This window comes from Siniperca chuatsi, linkage group LG4 (assembly GCF_020085105.1).
Source record: "Siniperca chuatsi isolate FFG_IHB_CAS linkage group LG4, ASM2008510v1, whole genome shotgun sequence".
In the NCBI taxonomy this organism is placed as follows: Eukaryota; Metazoa; Chordata; class Actinopteri; order Centrarchiformes; family Sinipercidae; genus Siniperca; species Siniperca chuatsi.
In genome coordinates this window covers 7,111,218-7,139,089 of record NC_058045.1, presented here as the reverse complement: position 1 = coordinate 7,139,089, position 27,872 = coordinate 7,111,218, and the positions used below count along the sequence as shown (strand labels likewise).

The window sequence follows — 27,872 nt, the reverse complement described above, 5'->3', positions numbered from 1 at the left end:
ATGTAAGATGACATTAGGTGGTGTTATTTTTAAGAAAAAAAACTTTTCTTTTCATCTGCTTCTTGCACTTTGCTCAGGATGTTTGACTAACACGAACGTGGCCTGTTTTTTAATCATTTTACAATCAAGAAAACCCTCACAGAGCAATGTCTCTGAAATGAAACTGAGAAAAAGCACATTGCAAATGAACTGCTGAGGGGTTTGTATGAGGCACAATGGGAGGCTGGAGAAAAGAGAAAACTATTTACTACTGGAGAAGACTGTTTGGTGCATGTTAAACTTTGGCCAGCAGTTCATTGTCTCTGGTGTCTATCATTTAATAGGCTAGTTGACATAATGAATGAGCCAGACCCACCTTCTGCCACTCCAGAAAAGACCCCAGCCTTATCTGAATTGAGAAGCACATTAGAGCCTCTCAACCAATCACGACACAGCCCTGTAGCAAAGTGCAGGCCCGAAAGAGGAAGAGCAGAAAACTTTTGTTTTCCTCAGAGTTTAATGAAGTTGGCCTGGTCACTCATGAAGAGATTAAAGGAGAATTTAGTGTCACTGAGCTGTAACTGCTGAAGAGGGAACTCAAGTGTTCAGGTCACTGTGTGAACAAGATGGTCTCAGTTCAGAGCTGCACCAGGAGGAATATGGCTGGCTCTCCTCCTGCTTTACCGGGCTTCGGGAGCACGGGAAAGAGTTTTCTTATTGACAATCTGCTGCAGTCACAGACACCCTCAGCCCATCCAGAAGGGACAGCAGGTGGACACCTGAGACTAGCAGCATGTGAACTTACAAGAAGAACCTGGGGCTCTGAGCATGGAGCCTACCAAAGCCAGGCCCGCAGTCCCCGGCAGGTGAAGGATTTAGGAGGACCACTTCTGCCACACTCAGGTAAACAGACTTTTTAAACAAAATATAATATATCTAGATTATGTGAAGGATTAACAAATTATGTCATGACAGCAATTTTGTTTTTTTTCTTCCACAAATATTTTATTTCTTCTTTCTAACCTGTTATACTCATGTAAGGATAAATATTGTTTAACTTGTCAAGTTTCAAACATTTTCCATTTTTAAGATGGAAATTAGTCATAGGTCTAAAGTTTAACTTGGGTAGATTATTCAGAGATATCACAGTTAAGCGAGGCGTGAGTCACTGAAAAACTTCTATTTTTAAAAACTTGTATAATTACTCAAGAAACACTATTAACCACTGAAATGTCCCTGCTTTACTTTTGTAAAAGTTCCTAGCACATATTACTTTATACTACCAAAGTAAAGAAAAACTTAAAGGTCTCTTATAACTTAAATTATTAACTATATTTTCAAATGTTAATATAGGTGTGTGTAAGCCATTTACATGTTCAATGGGGAAGTCTCACTCACTTAAACAAGAGGGTACTTTGGAATTTAACTAAATTTAATGACATTTAATATAAAATGTATCAAATATAAAATTACATTTTTAAAAGAAAATCAGTAACAAATAGCATTTTATGACTTTTGTATTTCATAACAGATCAAACACTTTCAGTCTTGATAAGAAATTACAATGACTGCAAAGAAGGATTAAATAAATCAAGCATTTAAAATTAAATAACTATAAAGCTGTGAAAACTGAACAATTATATGAAATTTCTAATTATGGCGTGTTCATTTGTAGAGCCCAATTATTATTTAAGCAATTCATTTTCAAACTGAATGAGTAAACAGTTTCTGTCTCTGAGATGGGTAGTTTTCAAATTAACTTTAGTTGTTAAAACATCTAAATATCAAATAAAAATTGTTCCAACTCAACTTTAACTTTAGTTGTTAAAACATCTAAATATCAAATAAAAATTGTTCCAACTTAATGCATAACATAAAGCTTAGCACTGTTGTAAAAATGTAGATAAAGAGGAAACAACTGTAGGAATTAGACAAGTAGGACTCCATGTGCCCTCAGAAGTTGGCGGTAATCCAGGTAGAGTCCCTTGTGGATCATACCCATCTCACCTGGTTACTACATGACCATATCTGACTGTTCCTATCTATCTGTGCAGGTGTACTGAGCAGTGTTTTCCTGCGGAACCCGCAGTATCTGCTGGCATGCTGCGGTGGGTCCAGCCCTCCTCCTGTCTTCTCCAGTGAGTGTTTTATGCCTCATCAGCAATGCCTCAGCTACTCTCTAAGCATTAGCAGCAGGGTCTCCAATGCTCTCCACAGCTAATTACTGATGCAATGCCAAAGAGCTAATTCTCTGCTCAACTCTGCACAGCTCTATTCATAACCATTCACGGCTGTTTAGCAAGGGGATGAGGGGTGGGTTGCAAGGCTTTTAAGAGTCCCTGGGGCCCCCTATTTTGTACTTGCAAATACACACTTTTACTAGCGCAAATATGCAGAGCTAATAAACATCTTGTCTTCTGTCATATTAAGATTATAATGACCAGGTGTGGATTCTTACTGCTGAATAAGGCAGATTGTTTCCAAGATTAGCACTCCCTCAGCACATTAATACATTTGGCTGTGAATCCCAACAGCTTCAAGTTAAATTTTCAGGCTGCATGAAATTTGAAAAAAATCAAAGAAGCCTGTAATTGCACCTGTAATGTTTAAGTTTTCCTCTGAATTGTGCTTGAAATGTTTCAGTTCATATAATTTAACACTTGTGTAGAGTACTAGTACTATATTTTAATCTAGTAGCATTAAAACTCAGCTGTCTGTATATTGGCAGTGTCCCACAGCAACTGGAAGTTATTAGTTGCTGCAACCTATGATGCCTGTCAAATGTTGTGGAAAATAGCACAAATCAGAAAGCCCTCATCTCACAGGTCCCTGAAGTCCTCTTAGTAGGCTGACACTTTCCCACAGTGCCCAGCAACACAACAATGCCAAGTCTGGCCGTGACCAATTGGCACTTTCACTCCACCATCCACACGCGACCTCACTGCAATTTTTCACTGCAGCAATGAACTCCGCTAAGCACAAAAAACTTGCCCATTTCTCTACAGAAGTGGGCTGGACCAGGAACATCCCCCAGCCATTGTGTGGCTAAAGAGCTTGGCTCACCAACCCCCCTCCTTTCTCCTGTCCTTCAACTCTCATTGCTGCCCATTGGAGACTTCTTGACTAGGACATAAAGCATTCAATGAAAGTGACTTTTATAGACTTATTCGAGCTCATCTTCACATACAAACTGGCTTCATACCTGCAAGTGAAAAGATTTAGTGTTGGGCCACTGAGCCATCGAGTAACGGCATTTCCACTGAACGGCTCTATTGTTGGTGTCCCACAGGGCTCTATAGCTGGCCCACTAGGGCAGACACACACGTTGCCCAGGAGTGACCTGGTAATCAGCTATTTAAGTGAAAGCCATTGAGTCCCAATAGAGAAGTGAGAAGCATGTCCAAACCTGTTATGTGCTCCCTAGAGGTGGTCTATGTGCAGATTTGTCGTACAGATTAGAAAGGCAACATTGAATGGATCGGATAAATTGTTCCACTTGACTTTTGTTGTGCGTGCACCTGTGAGTGAAGTAGCGTGGGATTGCTCCTCACAGTTCATCAAATCCCCTTTTTCTCAGTTGAAGTGGCTTTCTATTCTCTTTAGTCACCCCCAGTTTGTTAATTTGGACAAATAGAAAAAAAGAAATCAAAAGTGAGTGTGACAAAAACAGGCATGATCTTTGGTTGAAAAGGGTAGGAAATGTGGTATGGTTGGTGTGTACATATTGATTGTGGACAGAATTAGATTTTTGTGCCTTTGAATTAAAATGGTCTAAATCATAAGAACACTGGGGGAAATTATCCACAGCCAGCTTAGCCAATAATGTGCTGTTTCATTCCAATTCACTACACATTGTATTCCCCTTACTGGCACTGGTACCTTCTCTACTTGGTTTCATGTGAAGCTACGCTTTATTTTACGATTGTGTCCACAGTCCACCAATGACCAACTACTAATCTATGACCCATACCTCAGTGATGTTGACATAGTAGCTTGGGTCAACACACTGAAATTGATATATATGTATATCATATATATTTTCCAATTTATGTTTCAGAGGGAGCAAATATTCGAATGTGGTCTGCTGATATAAGTCCTAAATCACGCAGAGGGATCCTTAGGAGGGCTGTGTTCTCTGAAGAACAACGAAGGGAGCTGGAGAGAACTTTTCGGAGACAGAAGTACATCAGCAAGACAGACCGGAACAAACTGGCAGCTGATCTCAGTCTCAAGGAGTCACAGGTAATCGAGTATGAATTACCTAATTTTTGCCTGATTAATCTCTGGTCCTAAAAGATATTTAGCAGAAAAAAACATCTGCGTACACCCTGTGTGTTTATGAGGCACATGGCAGTCATATTTCATTTTACAGCTCAAATGTGACATGGGGTGCATGGGAAAGTAACAGCATGTAGCGTAATCGTGCTACCGAGAGTTCGTCTTGGCCCTGAGATACCACGCTGACACCAGGGTTGCAGTGTATGTTCTTTATTTTTTGGTTGTTCTTGCTTTCTTTTCTGTCTCTTCTTCCGTCCGCTCTCCAACCGCCTCTCTTCCTGCTCCTTGTCCAGCATGCTACTGTATTTTAAGGAGAGAATAATTAGTTCACTGGGTTCAGCTGTGCCAATTATCTCTCCTTGATGCTGCTCACCTGAGCAACTCCCCCACCTCTCCCTCTGCAGCTTAAAGCCCACCTCCACACAGCAAAACCCCTCTCCTTCATCAAATACAACCCTTGATGAACAAACCCAAATCCCCTAGTGACCAACAGTTGAAAACTGTATTTATACTGTGTAGCTTCTAGGTGTACACATTGTATGAATGTGAGGAGGCAGCAACATCATAAAAGTCAGTAAAACCCTACAAACCCTGTCTACAGCCATACTAGCGGCGCTGTACTGAGGCACAGAGGGGCTTTTAGCTGAATGCTAACATCACCAACACCATCTTAGTTTAGCATGATATCATGCTGACAGGCTAATTAGCAATAAATGCAAATTTCAGCTGAGGATGGTGGGACTGTCGTTAGTTTTGCAGGTATTTGGTCATAAAGACAAATTGAAATATTGACCTGATGATTAAGCTAGATGAAAAGTCAGGGGATCACCAAAGTTATTACAAATTATTCTGAGGAGGTTATGAATGTCTGTACCAAATTTCAATCCATCCAATAGTTGTTGAGGCATTTCACTTAAAACCACAAATGTGAACCTCATAGTGGTGCTAGATCAAAAGTCAGTAGGCGTATTCCTTTAGGCACCATGAATGTCTGAACAAAATGTAATTTCAATCCATCTAGCCAATCTTAGACCAAAGTGGTGGACGGACAGACAGATGGACACTGTCAACCATAGAGCTGCGCCCCTAGCATGGCTTAAAAATGAATGAATTACCTTTGGCAAATTGGCAAATTTTACCTTTGGCAAATTTGGCAAAAACTACACAAATTGAACTAAAATACCTCTCTATTCTCCTGCTGCTTTAGGTGAAGATCTGGTTCCAGAACCGCCGAATGAAGTGGAGGAACTGTAAGGAGAAGGAGGTTCACAACACTCGCTCCCCAATGGATGAGCTCATGGCACAAGGTCTCGCTCAGGAAGGGGAAGAACCATCAAAGAATCACACTGATGCAAAAACAGAGAGATCACCACCACAGAAGAGTCTCAGGGACACATGAGAGACTGTAATGAGTGGGAAATAAACTAATGACTTTCTCAAATCCACAAAAACCTGTAAAAAGGCTACAGTTCTGGGGGGTGTTAAATATGTGTGGATAGAATACACTGTCTGTGAAGACTAACACTGATAATATTAACTTTTTATTACACTGACATGTCTTTGACTGTAATTGCAATCAGTTAAAGGCACAAATGAGTCACTTCATTTAATGCATTTATAAATCAGACTTTTTAATTTTTCATATTTCTGTCAGCTTTAAATTAACACTCTGCTCATAATCCAAAACCTTTTTGAAGTCAAATTTCGCTTGGTATATTTTGTAAATATTTTTTTTCATGATCTTGAATGCATAGATCAACTGTAAATAAAGCATTTGATTGAATCCAGATTTCCATTGTTTATTCTAACTGTGTTGAGCTCTCTGGAGCAAAACCGCTTACATGTTAATCAATACTCTACACCATCTACCACTTCTATAAATATGTAGAGCTTGTGCTCCACATTAACAAGAACATGACCAAAAACCATAATGAAGGTTCACTTTCACCTTTTCATGCTCAATTCTCAAAGGTGAAATTGTTACCTATAACAATAATACTGCAAAAAGTACACACTATCCTCACACATGAAATGCATTACAAAGAATGTAAGCACACACAGTAAGAACATGATGTGTAGTTAAAAGCAAATGAGAAACAAACACTGTCAGCCCGAAATTTAAAGATACTACGCTAGACTGCTTCTATTATTAATATTAACAGTCCAGTTCAGGTGTTGCATTTCAGGATATGGAGATCATTTTTGACTTTGCTGGAACATCTGCGGAAGCAGTACAGTAGGTCATGATGGTCCATTGAGTTGAGTTTTCCTTGTTTGTAGAAGGAAAAGGCAGAAGAGGGGACCAAACTCTCAGGAGCTATGTAACCCAGAGCGTTACCAAGCACTCCCAATAGCTTCATCTGAGGTAGATGGGAGAAAAATTTGAGGTACATAATTAATTATTTGAAGGAATGCATGAAGACACATGCTGTATGTCATAGAAATAGTAAAAAAATTAATATAGTGATACATTCCAACTAGAATGTGATGCATTGCAAATAACCATGCATATTCAAAAATGAGAAAAAATACAATCACAGTTAGATATAACCACACTACACATCTACAAGCTCAGCAACCATAAGGGGATCCTTACCTATATCACTGATCTCCAGTGCCTTGTTGGAGCTGTAGTGGTTGAAGTCTTGTTTCTGATCCTGAGACATGTTCCAGTAGAGTTGTGACAGGGGGTCACCCCAGGCCCCCAGCAGCCTCAAGATCATCTCTGTCGGTTGTTCTCACTGCACATGAAAGAATTGCTTAAATAACTTGGTGTTAAAGCATAACTTAATTCCAGGCACCATGCAAAAATTGTCTTTATATTATCTCTGACCAGATGCAGTGACATCACCTATGCGCATGAGTAGCTTTGACCAAATGTAATATTAATAACATGAATGCTCACCCCTAGCCTTTGTGTATTCTCTTTATCCTTTGGTGTTAGTATGCCATATGTGTGGCACTTCCATTTTCCTATGAGGTTCTTGCTGGGAAAGAAATATTGCTCCTGCAAAGACGGACGCACATATCACACGTAATGATATCAGGGCTTGAAAAAAAGCCAACTGAAACAAGGGTGATGGATGAATGGAGGTCGAAGTGTGATGGATGGTGATGGATGATCGATGTCAGAGCCGAATAAAAGAACTCACAAATTCAGAATGCAGATCACTGGAGATGCCATGCATTCTTGAAGACTGTTGTATGACCCCGTCAAAGAGATCGGCCAGGGAAGGAACATGGCATCCAGCCTGTCCATAGGCAACGATCGGAGCAGTGCCAACCCTCATGGAAAGATCGAGGCACAGCAGTGTAAGAACAGAAAACCAAACTGAGGGGGGAAAAAAACTTTTGTTAGTAAAAATCACAACAATACATATAAATAAAAACTTTGTAATTAATGTGTCATCTTTCCATCTTACCCTTTTTCATGGTCTCTTTCTTGCAGTGGAGCACCAGATGATGAGCAGACCTCTTTTCACACAAGAGCTACTCCTGCAGAAGCTAACTCTTACAATGATGATGTTGCTGATTAAACAAAATGGTCTATAGAGGATAAAAATGTGATTTTTCTCTTCATACAGTACATCATACAGTATGCTTCGCTAAGATATCTACTCAGCCATACTGTAGACTGGCTTAGACAATTTGTCAATTTAAAGTAATGAACATTAGTGTATGGGATAAATAAAACACTTTTATTTTGTTGGGCTCAGCTCTAAGTCCGAATGTGCTTTAAGTGTAATAAGACAAAAAGTGACTACAAAAGCAGATGCAGGCTCTCCAACTGTCGACATACAACTTTAGGTTAAAATAACTGATCTTTATACAAGCCTAATATATTTATCTTGCCTTAGCAGTACATAAAAAGTGTGATAAAAAAACATTGTTACAAGTTACATTGGAGATAATTTGCCTAATTGGGGGCAACTAACAATATTCAAATCACTTAAGTATTTTGCATTTATTTTACTACAAGACATCTCAACATCTGTTAGGAGCACAACATAAAAACAAATAGTGTCACAAAAAAGTATAGCCCACTGTTGAACAACCCTGGCTGTTCAGCCTGGCAGTGAAAACAAGGCTATTCAAATGGAAAATGAGTGATTTACCTTCTCATTAGTGCTACATAGTATGGTCAATGCCACCATGCAAATACTTCTTATCCAGAGCCACTTTCCACATTATGGAATGACCAATTTGTAAATGCAATGCACAAAATTATAAAGTCATGTTTTCAAGCAAAAAGGGGTCAAATCCACATGAATGCATGCGTGTGTTATTTCTATATTACAATATACATTGTCTCTGAACCCTTTCCACTGCTTGCAATAAAAAGGGGCATGGCACCACAACAGTGAACTAGCGCTCTGCTTCTCCATTAGTGTGCCACCTTGTGGTGAAATGAGAGATTCAGAGGACCTACTCAGGACTCTTGCCCTTTGCTGCATAAATAATTTTCTCATATGTTTGCCACAGGACTATAAAAGGGCTAAGCAGTATGGTCAACAAAACTGTTACAGTTAAATATTGCAAATTACAAATATTACAATACTCGGCAAGTATAGTTTCACAGAACAAATATTTTATTGTCATCTTTGTCCACATAGTATGCACATAAAAAAGATGCCATAAATACACCAATATCCTTATAGAAAATAGAATCTACAATCAATTTACATTAATTAATATTATGTACAGGTTTGAGTGCATACAATTACTGTGAGCTGTCAGAGAAGGGATGAGGTAGTGAGCTGCTGCGGGAGGCAAAGGGTATTGATGTCTGAGTGTAGCTCTGTTCTTATATACATCTCCATTTAGCTTACTAACACCCAATGCCAAGACACTCTCCATCTCAAAATTCCTCCCTGATTTTAAAGCGTGTGTGTTTTATGTGTGGAATCATGCAAGAAGTTTGTTCTTATGTGATTCTACACTGCAAACACGGATTCAGAGCTCCACTTTTTACATGTAAGTATCAGTCCATTCAACATCTGTGGTGCTTCCACTTGCGAGTGGCCACTGCAATGTTTGCGTCTTTTTTATGCCAAGGGAAGAGACGGGTGAGAGCAAGGGTGCCATCAGACTGCACAGAACCAGTCAGCACGTAAAGCTGTGACCGTCCGGGGCGCACAAGGGCATTGGCACATCGAATGTTGATGAGGAGCCACTGCTGGAGTAGGTGCTGGGTGTCATAAGGCAGCAGAGGTCCCTGGCGGATAAACTCAACCCGGCCCTCAACCTCAAATTCTGGCTCTCCCATGGGTAGGCGACGGCGATGAAGTTTGGCAGTCACAGCTGTGGAGAAGAGAAAAACGAATTAATCATCTGGTTTGGAAAATTAAACACAATAGTGAGAAAACGTGCCCAAAGAGGATACACATCAACAAACCACAGCTTACAGAAAGAATTCTGAAACTTACCAAAGTCATGCTGGCAAAAAGCATCCAGGATTGTTTTCATTGCAGAAGCCTCTTCCACAGAGGGACAGTTTTGGCAGGCAGGTTTGGGTAAGCCTGTGATAACAAAGAAAACATAATTTAATAAAACTGTAGGGCATATATAGCATTTATAGGTAATCTATAAGAGCCAGCATTTTGTAGTCCATTCTGCCAATGGGATGAAGGCAGTGAAGTAAAACAGAGTTCTAATAATTAGTCTGTGGTCCGTGCTTACCTTTGGCAAAGTGGCTAAATTTTGCGTGGGGAGAAAGGCACATGTCTTCCTCGGCAGGAAAGCGATCACAATCAAGCGCCTCGGGCCATGGGTGACCCTGGCAGGCGAGCACCGGGGCACAGCTGTCCCTCACTGCCACACACAGACTACGGCATGGCTGGATAAAACTGAGGGAAAGATAGACAAAATGTTACACAATGAACGCAAAATGACTGTAATAATGATAAAAACAAAGGTCAAAACAGAAAGACAATGTTGTACATATCTGCAGAGGAGTAAGTATTTCACAGAAAATAAACAGAGTAAAAAGAAATGTAAAATCTCCTTACGTGTCAAGACAGACAGGGGCAATGAGGGAGCAGAGGAAGGCCTGGGCTTGAGGGTGGCAGCCTGTCTGCAACAGGGGCCTCCAGTCCTCTGAACGTGGCACCACCTCGCCTTCCAGGTTACTGTGACCCAAGAAGTTGGGCAGCCGCATCTCAGAGTATCCAACATCTTTGCAGACCTTCATCTGGTTGGGGATAGCAACGCAACGAGTGGACTGACCCATGTCAAATGCCATTAAAGGACATGCCATTGTCAGGAGAGCCACAGCGAAGAACACAGCCATACTGAGCATTCGCAAAATCCAGAGTCGACAAGGTAGATAGGTGAGCTCTTACTGAGGTTGCTTGTTGTCGGAAGTCTCTGCTGTCCGTGAATGGCTTTGCAACTGCTGCTGCTTGCTTTATATACAGCAAGGTCAGCCAGCCTGTCTGTAAGTCTGTTATCAACTACCTATCAAAGACGCAGAGACGATGTGTTTGGAGACAACGGCTTGTTTTGTGATGACTGCAGACAGAGAGGGGGCAGTGAGCAGATGGAGGGTGTGTGTGAGTGAGGGGGGAGTAGGGAGGGGGAACAATGGGCAATCACAGCCCAGCTTTCACTGAGTGAAGCCCAGTTCAGCACAGAAGGCTAAGCCTGCTTCATTTGCTTTTATAGATCCAGGACGTAGAAACAATTATGTGAACATCTCATACTTGGCCTGCAATCTTTGCAGTATTTGCAATAGTGACTCAGTTACCTAAAAAGTGAATGATGTGTTTATTTTGTCCACTCCCTGTATTATATCTGCTTTGAGCACAATAAGTGAAAAATAAAATGCCACTTTTTTTTGTTGTTTTTGCATTGGCTGAAATGTAAAAACAACCAAATCCCATGGAGAGGCTTTGCTGAGGGTCACAAACTGAATCTCTAAAAGTTCCTATAGAAAGAAATCAGAGTTTTTTGTCGACAGACAGGCAGGCAGTCTCCTTCATATTGCAGGTCTCTTTCATGTGTCCCTGCTTCCTAATTGGAAGGTTTCATTGGCAGAGCCTCCACTTCTCATTAGCAAAGCAGCGTCTATTCTGGCTAACCTGGCTTTGATCTGCCAATAACATATACTCAAATTCACATGCAAATACTATTTAGCCTACCTCTTTTGCTTATCCGTTTAAGCAGTAGCTACTGTATTTGGCACTCGCATGAAAACACTAAGATCTGTGTTATAGTCTAGAATGAGTTCATGCAATTTCAGTGTGATACTGCAGGCGCTTTCCCTTTCCTAAGGACACATATATACATTTCCTTTAGACAATATTTTATGAAGATCTGTCCTTTGAACTGAAAAAAATCTTTATTTTGAGACATTTAAAATATTCAATATCTTTTGAGTGGTACTTATTACCATAAATAACCAGAGCAACATGCAACATCTGCTGTCAGACGCATGCACACTCAGTCATAACGTGCCAACATCCCATTTAAGACACCAGAGATCTCGTCCTGAGATGCAGACCAGGGGCACAGAGTCAAGTGTTAATTTGTCTCGTTCTCTGCGTCTCGTGTATTTAAGACTTTTCTACTTAACTAAAGAACTACATTAGAGCATTATTGTATTTGTTTGGATGTCGTCTGTCTCCAGATTTAGATGTGTATCTGATGCCTCTGGGCCTTTTGAGGACTTCATGAATCAGAGGTCTCTATCCCACCCAGCCTGTCGTGGTCATTGTGGCTTCAGGCATGCCAAAGTAAAGCCAATTCTGATCGGCCCTATTCCCATTTCTGTGACTGTATACCAGCCCTGACAGCAGCAAGGGCTACGCTCTTGCAGCCAGCCAAAGCCCTCCATCGGCCCCAGCTTAGCCAATTTTTACAGCCTGATCTGATGAGGCTGGTTCCAGTTCGGGTAGACGAGCACAGCCCATAAGAGGGGACTAACTGGGCTATTAAGAGTCACAGACCAATTTGGTAGAACAATAGGTCCACACATTTAACAAGCTCCCCCTGCCAGGAGCCCAGCAGGGGTCTATTGTTGGGCCTAATGGCTGCCCTGTAGACACTGTGTCTGTCTTGGTAATGTGTTGCTTGCCCCTGCCTCAGTTAATGAGAAGGTGATAGAATATGAGCTGAATGGTTGGGCACCTGTCTGTCAAACACACCTACAGTAGAGAATTAAGCAAAGACAGTACTTAGCTTTTAAAAGACACGTGAAAATCTTTAAAACAAAAAAAAAAAAAAATAGATGCCCAACCCAAGTCCACAATTATTCTTTAACTACTGTACTTTGCTGTACACTGAACCAAAACATATATATACACATATAACTGAAACTGGAAAAAATATGTATAAAGTCTACAAAGTCTACATATTGAATGGATTTAGGCATTGGGTTCTTTGCTAGTGCAAGCAATCCTGCTCCAATTCCCATGGCTATGAAACGTTTATTTTGGGCTAAATATCTGGCCAAATCACCATATTTAAAATAACACTGTTATGCCATTTCTTTTCACCACACATATGAGGCATTAACCATCAGTTTTTATACTTTGCAATTAAGTTCTTCTGATTCAGCAGTGCCAGAAGTTTATTAATTTATTTTTATTTTTTTATTTCTTTGGTTAGTCTTAGGTGTTTTGTAGGTTGTAAATATTACTGTATAATACATGCACTTTTTAAAATCTAGACATGTTAGTTAACATATATTTTAAATACTCTGCTTAGTGTCTGGGCCCCTATTCCCAAGCTTCAGATAGCTTATCAGGGTGTCCCATTTCTGAAACTGAACTGAAGTTACACCAGGACCTGTACTTACAGGGGAAATCCACCCTAAAAGACAATTCATGTTATTTCGAGGTAGTATTTGATTTTTAAAAAGGCACATGAAACTCATGAAAACACAAGTCGACACTTACCTTTATAACATAACTAACTTGCTATACACTGGACTACATGACTTGTCTGTGCTTCTCTCTACAGGTGCAGTCAATATTTTCACTGAAGTAGGAAATCATCTTTGCTAGTGCATGTCATTCTGCTCAAATTCACTATGTTTAGTGAAATAGCTGACCAAATGTGTTATATTTACAATCACAGCACCGTCAGTCTTTTTTAACACCATGTAAAAAGACATACATTACCATACCATTTACATTTTTGTACTTTGCAGCTTAGTTCTTCTGCACAAAACTTTCACTGAGACCTGCGCTTAAAGAATCCACCCTAAAATAACAATTCATGTTATGTCATTATTGCACAACTCAGTTTTGTGAAACATTTTCCTCTCAAGGAAGCAAGAACGCATGTGGTGCCATTATTATAGATTGATCTAGTAAATAATTAAACTACCTCTTCACTACAACAGCACACCATGGTATATTAACTGGGACATGGGGTAATGTCTGGTTCACAGGTATTTTTTTCTACACTAAAAACACTTGACACCTGAAGACCTTGTCAACTCAAGTCTTCCTGCTTCAATATCCAACTAGGAAAGAGGTCAGTTTGTAGATGCTGAAGTTATCATCCGAAATCATTTGAATAGCATAATGTAAAATCTATTTGGGGTATTTTTACTCTACAGTACAATCTGCATTGGCAGAGTGGGACAGCAGAACAAACACCTGAGACATACATCAAAGACAGAGGTGTGTTTGGAAAGGAAAGGAGGGGGGACTGGGTGTCTGAGCTGGCCTCCCTTGCAACACAGTGAACTCAGATAAAAGCTGTCTCCTCCCTGCACATAAGAGACTCGTTAACTTAAGAGATTGAACCCCCCATTTGCCTCTTTTCTCTTCCCCTACCCCCCCCTCCATCCTGCTGGGCTCCAGTAGGACTGACAGTCCCTGTGCAGACTGTCAGTAGCACTCAATTGTCACATCCAGTCTCCGGGCCTTGTGGGCAGACGCTGCCACGCCGCGGGGAGCAGACAACTTGCTCCCGGAAACTACAGACATCTGTGGATCGACTCCGTATGCTAAACCAGGGTAATGCACTCAACATAATAGAAGTTAAAATGTTGTCTTTTGTCTAACTTCACGTTCTCAACAAAAAGCTGATACTAAAGCACTGGGAAATTGTGCTGGTAAAATCAGGCCAATGCCATTCAAATCATTTTAGTAGCATTATTATACATCCTTGGCACAGTGGAGCTGCTATGATGCAATTCACAATAATTTACCCATAATCTGTGACAGTTTAATTGAAAAATCTTATGCACAGTCAAGCACATCATCTTAGTAATCACAGAACACAGAAATAATTGCGCAGTGTACAGCTTCATCGTTATTTCTATCCCCGAGTGGAATTGCATTTGGCTTTCACAGAATGAAACCACTTTTCAGACCAATTCAGTTAACACTGATCATAGCTCACTTTGCAAACAGAGAAGCCAAGGAAATGTGAAAAAAATACTTCGAACACAATAAGACAGTCAGGCTGACGGAGATGAGGGACACCATCCATGACTGCATCGTCCTCTTATGCACTCTTTTGCTCCTCTGCAACTCTGTGGGAGACAAAAGAGGTGGGTTCATTATCAGCCAAAAAGTGAATAAAACAGGAATGTTGGTAGCAATTTTTAGCTCCTTGCGTGTACTGTCAGTCACATAAAAAAGTATGCTAAATAAATGCTTGTCTTGGAAATTTCTTCTACTTTCTATTAAAATCACACCAACCTAAAAACAAGCAGATTAAATTTTACCATAACAAAAAATATTTACAGTTGGTATCTGTAGTGTTATTTGTCTAATTTATTGATACATCGAGTTTCCAATCCAAATTTCTTGGATTACACGTGTCTACTGTAAAGTACAGAACCTGGCTGGAACCTGGTTCCTGCAAAACACTTGTTTCGAGGCCAAGTTTTACCACTTTGAGCCCTCAAAATGCTATTGCGTGCACACAAGATAAAATTTGTGAATGAATGAGTTGTGTGTGTCTTTACGCATGGTAGGTATAATTAGATTAGGACATACCGTGGTTGCGTGTTGGTAGCCTAACTATGCGTTCAACCTAGGCTTTATTATGGTGAAGAAATTGATGCCAAGTTAAGGTTGATTTTATAGTTTAGTCCTTAATTGTCAGTGTACAGTTGGTGCACTTGGTAGCTCACTGCATCTGCGTGTAAGAATATGTGGGTGCGCAAACCATGCCTCGGGTGAGAGGCTCCCCGGTGAGAGTGTGTCTGTGGGGGAGTGTCAGTACGCAAGTTAGCCGTAGCCCTGCTGTTTATCATGGGATCATCATGAAGAGAATCCGGTGGTGCTTGGGCCGTCAGAAACACAAGTCCGAACCATTGCAGCAAAATTAAAAAATAATAAGTAGAGGGTTAGCAAAAACTAGCATGAAAATGAGCGCTGTTTCACAGACTCCCACTCAAAGGCTGGGGGAGGAGGGCCACCCACATCTGATTAGAGGGCATTAACATTATCTTTTTTTTGTATAAATGTCATGATGTAAATTAGTCCCAAACGGTCGACTCTATTTTAGCATTGGCCTTGTAAGGTTCAGGGTGATTTAAAACAGTAGATGGTGTGTTGAGCCATTTTCAACCTATTAAATGCAGACTCTTAAATTTCGTAAGAATGTCAATATTAACACCAGCATTAATGTGTTTCATCACAGTAGTCATATAATTTAGTTTGCAGCTCGGGAAACATGCTTAAGTAAAATGTCCATACATGAGGGGGGCAGAAGTAGATTTTATGGCAGAGCAGTCATATTGGATTGCATTAGATTGTACAGGTGTACCTAATAAAGTGGCCATAGAGTGTAAATATCCATTTGAATTAGGATTATGTGATAACTGATCAGTTTACGTACATCTGAGAGTCTCTTAGGGAGGGAGGGGGGTCACAGCCCAGATATGCCCCGTTGATGAAACAGTACTGCAGTAGAGCCCTGAAGCATGGATCCTGGAAAGAAATTAAAACATTTCAAGTATTTAATAGGCTGGATGTACAACACACTAATATTAACAAAGCTCATATTTTATAAAACCTATGATCAAATAAAGTGCTTTGTCACTCACCCTAATGAGAATGTGGGGGTTTCCAACAATTAAGAGCAGGGCTTTGGGACGAGTCACGGCCACGTTGAAGCGTTTGGGGTTGGCCAGAAAGCCGAGTACACTCTGCAAATCATCCGTCTCAACTGATTCATTAGAGCGCACCTATATTATAAGAGAATGACGTTAAAAGAGTAATTGCCAAAATAAGGAATAAACTACGGGACGGTTAAGATTGATGTTTGTGCTCCAAAGACTCTTTTTATTAATTTGACATGGATGTTATCTGCTTTTTAAGTAGAACCGCCCCCCACTTTTGTGATGTCTTAATTGTAGTAAAAGTGTTATGTTGTGGCTTTTCTTTATCACAGCCATAATGTGTAATTATGTGATTATTGAATTATTAAAAAAAAAATCTATATCATTGAAGAAATGATTGTAAAAATGCGACAGTATTGCAAATTTACTATCGTTATACCTCACATCATTGTGCATTACCCGGTCTTACTGACTGACACAATGCACAAGTAACAAGCAATAACTGGCACTTCCTAAATCACTACCAACCATGACATCAAGGTGATCTTCTAAAAGTCTAATGGCAAGCTAAAGAAAGAAAATGGCTGGTAAGGTTTAGGCGCAAAATTCTTTTCTTAGCCTTCTCTCCATCATGTAAAAGTGGCAAATGGTAAATTTAAAATGTTTTATGTATGTTTTTGGTGTGGTGCAAAGTGTGCTGCTTTTTCCAAGGTTCATACTGTATATAAAGTCTACCAAGAAGAGAATATAACATAATAGAATTCAGTCATCTCACCAGCTACCAAAAACCTAAGACATTAGTTGCCATCCTGCGTACAAATAAATACTGTTAATATGATAAATAGGAACCATTTTGTTTTTAGTTGGCTAAAAGTGTATATACTTTTTTTTATGGATACATTATTTAGAACTAATCTATTTTTATACCTCTGTAAAAATGCTTGGATGAAATTTTAATGTATGTGAACATCTTGCTCACATATCAGGCTGTGCAAGGTCAAAGAACAGCAGTGGCCGCCATTTACCTCCACAGTCACCAGACCCCAGACCTATTTAACATCTTTCATAAGATTTGAAGAGGAAAAAGGGCATACTGACAAAACAACATACTAAAACACCACACAACACTCTGGGATGCTCTAGAAGACAGCTGAAGTAATCTCATTTCTCAAACTCTGCAAACAACTTGTTGAATTAAAAGGTCCAGTGTGTAACATTTAGGAGGAGCTATTGGCAGAAATGGAATATAATATTTATAAGTATGTTTTCATTAGTGTATAGTCACCTGAAAATCGTTGTGTTTTCATAACCTTAGAATAAGCCGTTTTTATCTACACAGGGAGCGGGTCCCCTTCCACGGAGGCCGGCATGTTTCTACAGTAGCCCAGAACGGACATACCAATCACTGGCTCTAGACTGGGCCTTGCCCGTTTTTTTGCGAGTTTCGCAGCCACAGTAGTTTCTCCTACACACTTGGAACGGGAGGGTGAGACAAGCGGTATTCAAATGGTTGCAAACTGCAATTTCACTGCTAGATGCCACTAAATCCTACATACTAGACCTTTAATAGATAGAATGAAAGCTGATATAGACAAAAAAAAGCCAACAAAAAAAAGACTCCAATACGTTTGACTGACTTTAGTACAAAAACAGACATTTTTAGAGTTCCAACACCTTCTGTGTTATTGACATTGCTGGGAGCTTCCCCTGCCCTAAATTTATATTTATTTATATTTAGGATCTCAGAAACTGCAATACCTACATCGCACAAACTTGGCAGAGAAAGGTTCAACATCTCACCCAACAAAACTACATTAAATGACCACATGGTGGTGCTAAAAAACCATTTAAAATTTTGGTCAGTAACTGCTGAACTGTCCTAGAAAGAAATTCCTTGGATCACAACACACCTTTCCTTGTAGGCGAAACACAGATATCCCCCACTCTCAATTTTGTTCAAAACAAAAAATGGTTTTCACAGCCTTTAGAATTGATCGAATCTTCCACAGACACTTGGTACATGTCTGAAAATGTATTTAGATTACATTTTGATAAAGATCATCACATAAAATGTGCTGTATTGCTGTTGTGCACTAGATTAAAGTAGATGCCATTTAAAATCAAACAATGGACCTGTCATTTAGAGAATTTCTATTACCCATATTCTGTTTTTGCCTACCGTAGACATGATGATGACCAGGAACTCTTGTCCTTGGAACTCCTCCACAGAGCCCACTTTGATGTCAGACAGGCCTACTTTACCCAGCAGCACTCGAATCTTCTCACACTGGAGAGTAGAAAGAAAGAAAACAAGGACACTATTGGGTTATACTATGCAAAGCCACTCAAACATTTTGAAGCCATTTAAGCTACTTTGGGGAAAAATGCTAAGTCAGTGTCATTTCACATTAAACTCCACTCTACTATGATGGATAAAGAAAGGAGAACTCATGCAACTAAAGTGATTTAAAGCTTTCATATGAGACCTGACTTCAAAAAAGCACAATACATATTTAACTGAAATTGTGCAGTCTTACTTGTTTCTTGTAGGGGGCAATGATGCCAATGTCAGATGCATCCACAGGGTTGTAGAGCTTCTTGGCCAGCTGGCAGCAGTAGAGCATGACCTGTACAGCCTCCACTGGGTTGAACCACGATGGATTGTTACCTTCCCTCATTTCTGTGCCCTAGGGCAGAGCAAAATCCCTGGAATAAATGTGGGAGCTGAACATCCCAGTAACTTGACATAATAAGACGAACAAGGATTAGATTTTTCCCAACATACCTTATAAACTTGTAACTTATTAGTGTAGATGCACAATCAATTTGTGATACAGAATAGGCCTCATTCCACAGTAAATTAGACTTGCAAGAGTGCAGCCATTTTTCTTAAAATTCTTCATAAGTCTAAAGATCACTCACCCTAACTCCATGGAGGAGGAGTGGGAAACCTTTTTTGGGCAGGGTTTTCCAATGGCAGAGAGAGTCTACTATGGCCCTGGGGGCTTTAAAACATAGTTCGCCCTGGTAGAAGAGCTTGGAGGGCAGCGTGAGCAAGGCCTCATGAGAACGGTAGTTGTACATCAGCTTAGTCACCTGTAGCAGTAAGAGACCAGCTTTATAATCATTATGCATACAGTGCATGCAACTATTATCTGATACATTCATCTAAGATGAGTAATTTGTACTAATCTTGTTACACTGGCAACTAACTGGTATCAACAACAGCACTAAAATAAAATCATTATGCCAAGGTATAATTATTTCAAAATAAAAGATCTGCATAGCATGTAAAACATTTTGATTATCTTCATGAATGTCAATGTGATACTTTCTTCCAAAGAACACCTTAAAATTACTAAAAACACAATAGATTTTGTATGCAGTGCACCAACCAGCTTAGGGTTGTATCCCCAGTCCTGTCTGGAGTACAGTGGATTGGCCATCAGCCTCTCCAACAAAGACACCCCCAGGCCAAAGGCAGTGGCCAGCTTGGACTTCACTACTGGACCCAACTGACAGGGGTCTCCGGCCAACACTATCTAAGCAGGTGAGGGAAAACAGTCATTATTAAATCAATAAAGCTCAGGCAAGTTCTGAATAATCAATAAGGCTCATTGTTTTATGTTTTAATCCGTTTTCTTAAAAAAACCCCATCTTTTTAAGAAGAAGGATTGTTCAAAAATCAGTTCAATTGATTAACCATGTATACAAAATTAAAAGTGAGGAAAACGGTCAAGGTGGGAATACATGGGGAATCCTGCTGCTGTCTCAGCACAGCTCAGAAAATACATGTGGCATGAAAAAATCTGAGGGAGAGAACATAACAAAAGAGTTTCCCCTCAGGGATCAATAAAGTATTTCTGATTCTGATAAAATGCAATTTGACTGGTATGGTTCACCCACAACTGAAGTAAATAAATATTAATAACAAAGACAAGTCCAGCTGTTGTTCTTTTGCATCCACACTATAAACATGGCTGGTGTAAATTACATCTGAAACCCAATTGAGACAACTGACCTCTTCAGACATTTTCCCTTCTGCATGCACTTTGGAAGTAGGTGAAGTTGTGCCAGAAATCCCTACTCTGCTACCCAATTGTGGCATGCCTGCACACAAGACAGAGGCACTGGACACTCCTTAAAGGAGTGAATGTAGTCACTGTGTGTGCGTTTGTGCTGACCTGTCCATCTCTCTCTGATACAAGACTCATGGGGATCAGGGACTCTGGTTCTGTGGCCTGGCCGGCTTCATCCAGAAACAGGTGGGTAAAATGTCCCACTCTGAGGAAAAACAAATCCACAGTTAGTGAACTGAGTTACAAGTAGGAGATAGAAGTGAGGACAAAAAATGCTTATTTAAACTGTTGACAACTATCCATATTACATGTCAGGCCTTACTGTAGTCCTATATTATGAAACATGCCAGCGCTGGAGCAGGTGCTGACCACAATCCTGTGAAAAGAGGCATGACGGATGTCCTCTCCTGCCCTCGAGTACAGTCTCAGCACTTCTGGGATGGACTAAGAAAAAAAACAAACAGTCACATCAACATACCATGTACATTTTAGATGATAAAAGCAATGTAAAGGTAGATGCAGACAGAGCATGTTATCATAACCTCATTTATTATTTAAAAAGGATTACTGACAACTGTACCGCCCAACCTGTTGGCGAATGGCGATGACATCTGTAGACCTTAACTGCACACAGGAGCATGCATATTTTCCCTTTGATCATACACACTGTAAATTAGGTGTCTGTTGCAAACAGTACCTCGTCCTGCCTACTGGATGCGTTGACACGGGCCAAACTTGCAGCATGCAGGAAGCCACTGTGATGTAGGCGGATGCAGATGAGGTCGGCAGCACTGTTGGAAGGAGTACATACGAGTACCCGACTACTGGGCATAAAGTGGTAAACCTGGTGATGGAAAAACTTTATGAAGTCACACAAGCAGAGGACCAGAATGGGAGTACGCTTGACAGGTATAAGAGTCTAAGACCTTAATGCTGACATATTCACTCTATTGTGTAAGTTGTCAAGTGTAAACATGAGACCTTCTTTTTTGGTTTATCAACTTGGACAGTATTTGTGAAAAATGTGTTGGATGTATTTGTTTCAGAATACTTTGTGTTACTGGTCTAATTACAGTGGCTAAAAACACAGGAGTCTTAAAGTTAGGGATTGATAAATATCACTCATTACACATTTTCGTTAATTTAAAGGGTAGGTAGGAGCTACTCTTAGCCTTATAATGAATACAGCCCCTGATTAGGAAGTATAGTCTATAGTGTTTGTAGGTATGTACCTGTAGTATGGCCTCTATGAGGGTGATGGTCTTTCCAGTGCCTGGAGGTCCAAACAACACATAAGGAATGGGTCGACATTCTCCTGCCAGGATCCTCTTCACTGCCTCTCTCTGAGGGGGGTTCAGGTCCGGGTTAAAGAAGTGCCCTTTGCTGGGGATGGGTTTGGATGGCAGTCTACCATCTAGAAGTGATTACACATTTGTCATTGATGTTCTCAACATTATCTGATATATACACACACAGGTAAAGCTTGTACCAAATCAAAAATCGAATACCTGTACCTTTAGTCTGTGTGGCCTTTGACTTCATGTTGATGGAAATGCTTGACACCTTTCCATTTTCCATGGCTGGAGCCTGGTGTTCAAATACAATTACACTTAATCAAAACTAGACTTAATGGCATTGATGTCTTTAATTTTTCCTTCTTTCACCTCATTGTCCTCCATTGTTTTGTTTTGGCCTGACTCATCTATCCACTTTCCTGTCCACTGAGGGGTCTGAACAGTCACTCTAGAGGGGAAGAGAACTGCACAACAATGTAAAAATGACAGCAATTTACTTACTGGACTACTTTTAAAATTAGCTATCATGAAATCTTGTGTGAAGTGTAACTGTCTCATGGAAAGTAAACCAAGACTTATTAAACTTAAATATTTAAAGTGTAATTTTGTCTATTAAAGAAATGTGCAGCTATCAAGAAATAATGTTGTTGGTCGTCAAAATGATTCCAAGCAGCTGAACAAGCAGACACTACTGGAGAAGTAAAATGTGATATTCAATTCATCCCTGGAGACAATTCTAATTATTTATTCAACATCATTTTGTAGTACAAGAAATTATGGGAGAAAAGCTTTTTGATGAGACAGTGGCTTGGGACTTCACTTTTCATTAGTTCTGTTTGCAGTGGAACATTTTTCATTCTCTTGAATGTCAGTGTAATACTTAATACAAAAACTTCTTATATTGTACCTTCCAAAGGGCACTGTATATTGCATGTGATTGTAGGTACAGTTGACTTGTATGAAAATGAATTCATCTGTCCCCTTTGTCATGTCTAAAATGCTAGGATACACACGCTGTAAAGACTTAAAGTAATCCAAATAAAAGCTCAACTTACTCTCCCCAAACTGTTTTGTCTGGTCAAGTGCGTTGTGACATCGCCTCATGGTCAGTCTGGTAAAGCAAGCAGTCAAAATGCTCATATTCGAACTATGACGTATTATTTCAAAAGGTAATATATGAAAGCATTGCGTTTATGATTTCGTAAACGCAATCTTATTTCTAACCTGTTGTAAGAAAACTCAACATCAAGTGGCTCTCCGAGGTAGCTGCGCTGAAAGTCTGAGTTCACTCTCAAACTCACATCCTCATCATTGATCTGTGAGGCAAAACAGAACATCAGATTAAATCTGAATTTAAAGAGCATTTATGTTTGTTTATGTAGAACATAAAAAAGATGCTTTTGAGCATCAAATATCTCCGTACCTCTGTGACATAACCAACATACTCCATTACCACACCGTCACTTCGCGGTTTCTTCAATACTATTCTGTCACCTGCAGAGCAAACTTGTCAAAACTTCTTCTTGTGTTGCACAACAAACTCACAACATGAACCTTTGCAATAATTCAACAATGATGAAGAAAGACACCTAAGTCCTCCTCACCTATATTGAGATTGGGTCTGCCTTCGGCCAAACCAAGGACCTCTAGGTGCAGGTAGACCGCTCCTTTCCTGAGAATGGCCCCGTTGATTGTGAATTCTCTCAGTTCCCTCTCTGCATGCAGCTCTTCCAGCCAGATAAGTGTTGAGAAACGTGAATGCATGTTGGATGGTGACAGCACCTGAGCAAACAGACACAGCAGGAGAAGGGAAATTGATATTTCAGTTGATCCCTGAAGGCAAATAATATTTTGTTCTTTCCCTCACCATAGGGAACATAAAAGATGAGGTAAGACTGCAGCCACTGGAGCCAATTTTGTGGCAATCTGTGTCCTCCAAATAAAGGGTGGGGGTTTTTTCCCCACTTACAAAATCCTAACAAAGGTTCACTCCTTTGTTAGGATGCTGATTCAGAAAAAAAACATATTCATAAAGTAATAAATATTGGTAGACTCCATTATCCACAGTGCTTTAGTGCACCATTAATCAACACTTTTATTTTGCAGATACCCCTAATCCAACTCTTAATCTGCAACTTTTATTATGTTATTCTACATGACAAGCTAAACTTCATCATGTGCATGCTCACCTCTCCTAGACAGGGCTGAACTACCAGCACGTCGCTCTGTGCCTCCACACAGTCTCTGAGAGCCTGGGGAACTGGGTAGTTAGGTAGGAAGTTTGGCAGCCGCCGCTTAGTAAGCCTACAGATGGGAAAATCAATCAATCAATCAAACAAACAAACAAAAGGTGACACAAATAATTCATTTTGTTAAAAATATAGGGCTCTGTTTTAGAGATAGCAAACACAGAAGTCAATCAAACTATGACATTAAAAAGCTTTTTATATAAGCAACAAGGAAGAGACAAATTCTTATATTTAATATTAAGTTTAGGTTTGTGTTTCATCCATTCCTCCAATTATTTCCTCCAATTATTTCATTCCATCTAGAGCATGTAAAGATAGGTTGGCAGTTAATTTCAAGCTTGGTGTGCTTCCTCAGGCAGCAATGGAATCAGTTGTTTTGATACCTTGGTGTGTCTTTTGGAGCAGAGACAGTGATCACGTGAGTAGGCATTGTTGAAAGCGGCCGTACATCTGCATCACTGGGACTGTAGGGCACAAAGGGCTGCAGCAGGTTCTCCTCTTCACTGCCCACTGTGACCTCCAGGCGCCTCCCAATGGTGAAAGAGGAGAAGTGCAGCAACAGCAGCTCAGCACAGCTTCCCAGGCTCCTGAGCAAATTCCCACATTGAATTTAGTTGTAAAGACAACATACTAACAAGAGCTACACAGAGACACTCGACACTTCAGTAAATATAGCTTATTTTATATGGCAAGACAGCAGGCCCAGACATAGGTGAAGTCAAAAACTTTCCATTCTACATTCATCTTTTTGATCCATTACTCCTCCAACTGCTTCTGTTATTTATACTAGTGCCACTACAAAAGTTTTAAAAAATAACTTACTTTGCTTGGCAGGCTACTACAATAGACAGCCTCTCTCCTGGTGGAATATCCACCTCCATTTCCTCTCTCCTTACACCAGGGAGATGGATAGTCTCCTTCAGCACCTCACCATTTTCTTTGTCTACCTCTTTCACATCACTGACTTGTTTTTCTGAAGACTCTGAGCAGTTTTCTTGCAAAGGCTGTCGTTTCTGTCTCAGTGGTGTGGACCCTTTGACAGTTACCAGGGTGAACTGTTCTTTTGAGTCCCAGCCAGAAAAGTCACAGCACTTCAGCCTGTGGGTCTCTGAGCCTTTGTTTCTGTCATGAGAGAAAGATGAATAAAGTACAGTATATTGTGCTACTCATGGAAATAGTATTTTCCTCTGTAACAGGTATTCCATAATCCTCTAATTTTCTCTCATATTTGAGAGATTTGTACCAAAACACCTATGGTGGCAAGAGTTTTAATAAAGGTTGCAAAGATGAAAAATTGATCTTGGACAATGCCCAATGCTCATCATATACAGAGGTTTGTGACTAGTGCTTTAATTTGTTAGTTGTACACTCGGAATGTGAATATTTTCTTTCTTCTTTGGTCACTCACTGTATCCAGAGCACCAGCTCTTGTTGCTCCCCTATCATCAGATCTCCAAACTGGCCATAGTCTGTTACATCCAGCCCCCCTTTGTTTTCCAAAATGCTCTGGAGTTCAGCTTCTGGGAGAGCTGTAGCAGAAAAATTCACACTGCAAAAAACAAAAGCCATTAAATTAGTGATCTGTATCACCCACATCAAAATTTGAACAAATATGGAATATACTGGTGCACTTCAGATGATAAAGATATAGAGCTGCAATGATTAGTCAGATTCAGTCATTTATTTAGCAAATATAGTAAGAGAAAAAAAAAAACTACAAAATATCAGGTTCCATCTTCGCAAATGGGAGGATTTACTGCTTCTCTTTGTCATAAATCATAGTAAACTGAATACCTCTGGGTTTAGGACCTTAGGTCAAACTAGAAATTGTAATTGGCATTTTTTGATATTTCATTAGCCAAAATTAAATCATAAAAAAATAATTGGCAGATTAATCAATCCAAAGGTCCAAACACCTCTAATACCTCTGAAGGCAGGGTGCCATGCACAGGGCCCTCCAACAGTAGAGGGACTGACTGCTCTCCACCATTACCAGGTTGACCAGGTGCCCTGGCAAAGGCTGGTAGTGGGCAGGCAGCAGCAGGGAGTCCAGGCTGAAGAATACACTGTCCTCCACCACTCCATTTTTACCATACATGCTGGTCACACACACCTGCAGACAGCAGATCATTCAGAGGGGGGGGGTGAAAGAAGTCATTAGATTTATAACCAAACAAGGTTTTAATATTACTCAACTTGATTAGACAGGCATGAATTAGCTTTTAAGCATTAAAATGTTGTCAGAATTAATTGTGATGCTGATTACAAATGCAACTTGAAGAACTCAAAAAAAGGACTAAATTGTAATGAGAGGGTATAACCAAAAACTTAGCAATTACCCGGTCTAGGCGGCTATAGCGTAAAGGGGCGACAGAATGAGCCTGGGTGGTCCACTGGGTAGGATTGATAAAATATTTTGCTTGGACCCAGTCTCCTTTCATTGGTTGATAACCTAACAAAAAGGAGAGAAAATACACAAAGTGTTCCAACAGTCAGAAACGTTAACATCAGTCTTCAGCCAACTGCTAGTAAATTTTGGTGTGGCTGTGAGTTTGTCTAATCTACTTTTGAGAGTTAACCAAACATCAACTGTAAAAATGTATGCTGTTAAATCAGTCAAATGCTGGACAGTTCTGGGACTGAAAGACCACTGAGGGTGTAGACAACAGATTAAGTATATGCAAAGCGTCATGGGGTCAAGAGGCTCACAATTTTAGTGTGTAAAGTACAGTGAGTAGCAGTACCTTCCCAAAGACTGTAGCGTGGGAAGTATGTGGTCTGGTTTATGTAGCCGCCATCTCCATCAAATGATGTGACTGTGCCAACGAGAGGCCGCAGCTGCATATTGTCAGCTTCTAGGGAGGTACTTCCTCCATCCTCCCAAGCATCGGCACTCTTCTCCACCTAAATGACAGGATGTATGTGGTGCATGTATGACAATGCTCATCGTGATGGTTTTATTTTCCTGACTGAATCAAGTATAGGTTAAATTAACTTATACACCAACTCTTAGTGGGGTAACAAGACAGCAAAAGAGATGCGCCAACATTTGGGTTCTCATATTTGATAGAGATGGAACACATGTATGAAATATTGTATGCCCTACTTCACCAAACCCCCCCCCCCAAAAAAACTCAAGGTAAATATAAATTGTATGTTGTTTGAAAATGTATGCTGGAGCAGAGCACAGGATTCTCACCCTTACAGCTTTCCACCCCCCTTGGGCACTATCTCTTACTGCTATGCAGTTCACCAGGTCACCTTCTTTCAGTGGCATCCCGCCCAACACCTCTCCACTTGTGAAGTAGATCGCATCGTCTATCATGCCATAGTCAAGGCACAGCTGGGTTACCACACTGCTCCGCAGGTGGCGAATGTCCTCCATGCCTGACCAGCAAAAGCAATGTGGACCAAAAACAACATGGCATCAAATCGGTTAGTGTTGAGCGATAAGGCTAACCAAGTGAACTTTTCTAGCTATACTTTGTGGATATGCTGCATTTACCTGGTGTGCCGGAGAAAATGTCTTCTCCATCCACCTCTACTGTCCTCCACAATGGAGAAACCAGCTTAGACAGCATACACCGCACAGCAGTAAGCATATCTGCAAAGTGGTAGCTGACGTAGCTAGCTATCCACAATAACAAAACAGAACAGAGCAGGACACCTAATTTAATTCAATTTAACGTTAGATGCAGTTATTGGCTATTGGCTATACTATGCTGGCTAACACGTCCAAAAAGAAAAAGAAACTAATCTATCCAATTAAATTCGTCAACTAACCCAAGGCTAGTTAGCTAGCAGATATTCACGTTAACGTTAGTTAGAAAAAAAATGCTATTTTACATATTGAAAGCTAACGTTAATGTTTGCTAAAAGTTACCTTAGCAATAGCGCAAAACGAGACGTTAACGTTAGATGAAAATTATTGAACACATAATTTAAGGACCAAAGGATATGGGAG

The 27,872-nt window shown here is 40.2% G+C and overlaps 3 protein-coding genes and 1 pseudogene across 3 annotated transcripts; 1 reads left to right on the top strand and 3 right to left on the bottom strand.

The window, feature by feature from the left end:
• The first annotated feature begins 418 nt into the window (after positions 1-418).
• Positions 419-6,040, top strand: dbx2 (developing brain homeobox 2). Its single transcript, XM_044194331.1, has 4 exons — positions 419-882; positions 2,034-2,117; positions 4,037-4,221; positions 5,465-6,040. The coding sequence occupies exons 1-4, from the start codon at positions 606-608 to the stop codon at positions 5,654-5,656; spliced, it is 738 nt and encodes a 245-aa protein (XP_044050266.1). The 5' UTR covers positions 419-605; the 3' UTR covers positions 5,657-6,040.
• A 92-nt stretch (positions 6,041-6,132) lies between these two features.
• LOC122875344 lies at positions 6,133-7,788 on the bottom strand (annotated as a pseudogene).
• Positions 7,789-8,823: 1,035 nt separating this feature from the next.
• szl (sizzled) lies at positions 8,824-10,724 on the bottom strand. Its single transcript, XM_044193178.1, has 4 exons — positions 10,266-10,724; positions 9,937-10,103; positions 9,684-9,776; positions 8,824-9,558 (listed from the first exon to the last, which is right to left on the bottom strand). Exons 1-4 carry the CDS (start codon positions 10,553-10,555, stop codon positions 9,248-9,250), a joined length of 861 nt encoding a protein of 286 aa, XP_044049113.1. The 5' UTR covers positions 10,556-10,724; the 3' UTR covers positions 8,824-9,247.
• A 3,300-nt stretch (positions 10,725-14,024) lies between these two features.
• Positions 14,025-27,811, bottom strand: mov10l1 (Mov10 like RISC complex RNA helicase 1). The gene is made up of 27 exons (XM_044193173.1): positions 27,792-27,811; positions 27,414-27,535; positions 27,108-27,295; positions 26,653-26,812; positions 26,248-26,360; positions 25,834-26,021; positions 25,317-25,457; positions 24,731-25,030; positions 24,292-24,495; positions 23,849-23,963; positions 23,264-23,441; positions 23,083-23,153; positions 22,884-22,975; positions 22,715-22,770; positions 22,029-22,123; positions 21,879-21,951; positions 21,597-21,778; positions 21,062-21,208; positions 20,687-20,808; positions 20,470-20,569; positions 19,681-19,827; positions 19,208-19,381; positions 18,823-18,972; positions 18,465-18,572; positions 16,271-16,411; positions 16,063-16,154; positions 14,025-14,746 (listed from the first exon to the last, which is right to left on the bottom strand). Exons 2-27 carry the CDS (start codon positions 27,508-27,510, stop codon positions 14,719-14,721), a joined length of 3,462 nt encoding a protein of 1,153 aa, XP_044049108.1. The 5' UTR covers positions 27,511-27,535; positions 27,792-27,811; the 3' UTR covers positions 14,025-14,718.
• Between the last annotated feature and the right edge of the window lie 61 nt (positions 27,812-27,872).

Excerpts from the sequence above, each read along its gene's own strand:
- dbx2 (XM_044194331.1), top strand. The coding sequence starts at position 606 with ATGGTCTCAGTTCAGAGCTGCACCAGGAGGAATATGGCTGGCTCTCCT. Across the intron at positions 2,118-4,036 it reads CCCTCCTCCTGTCTTCTCCA|AGGGAGCAAATATTCGAATG; the intron begins GTGAGTGTTTTA and ends TTTATGTTTCAG. Across the intron at positions 4,222-5,464 it reads TCAGTCTCAAGGAGTCACAG|GTGAAGATCTGGTTCCAGAA; the intron begins GTAATCGAGTAT and ends CTGCTGCTTTAG.
- szl (XM_044193178.1), bottom strand. The coding sequence starts at position 10,555 with ATGCTCAGTATGGCTGTGTTCTTCGCTGTGGCTCTCCTGACAATGGCA. Across the intron at positions 10,104-10,265 it reads GCCCCTGTCTGTCTTGACAC|TTTTATCCAGCCATGCCGTA; the intron begins GTAAGGAGATTT and ends TCTTTCCCTCAG. Across the intron at positions 9,559-9,683 it reads TTTTTGCCAGCATGACTTTG|CTGTGACTGCCAAACTTCAT; the intron begins GTAAGTTTCAGA and ends TCTTCTCCACAG.
- mov10l1 (XM_044193173.1), bottom strand. The coding sequence starts at position 27,510 with ATGCTTACTGCTGTGCGGTGTATGCTGTCTAAGCTGGTTTCTCCATTG. Across the intron at positions 24,496-24,730 it reads GTAGTAGCCTGCCAAGCAAA|GAGCCTGGGAAGCTGTGCTG; the intron begins GTAAGTTATTTT and ends GAATTTGCTCAG. Across the intron at positions 23,964-24,291 it reads GCTCCAAAAGACACACCAAG|GCTTACTAAGCGGCGGCTGC; the intron begins GTATCAAAACAA and ends TCCCATCTGTAG.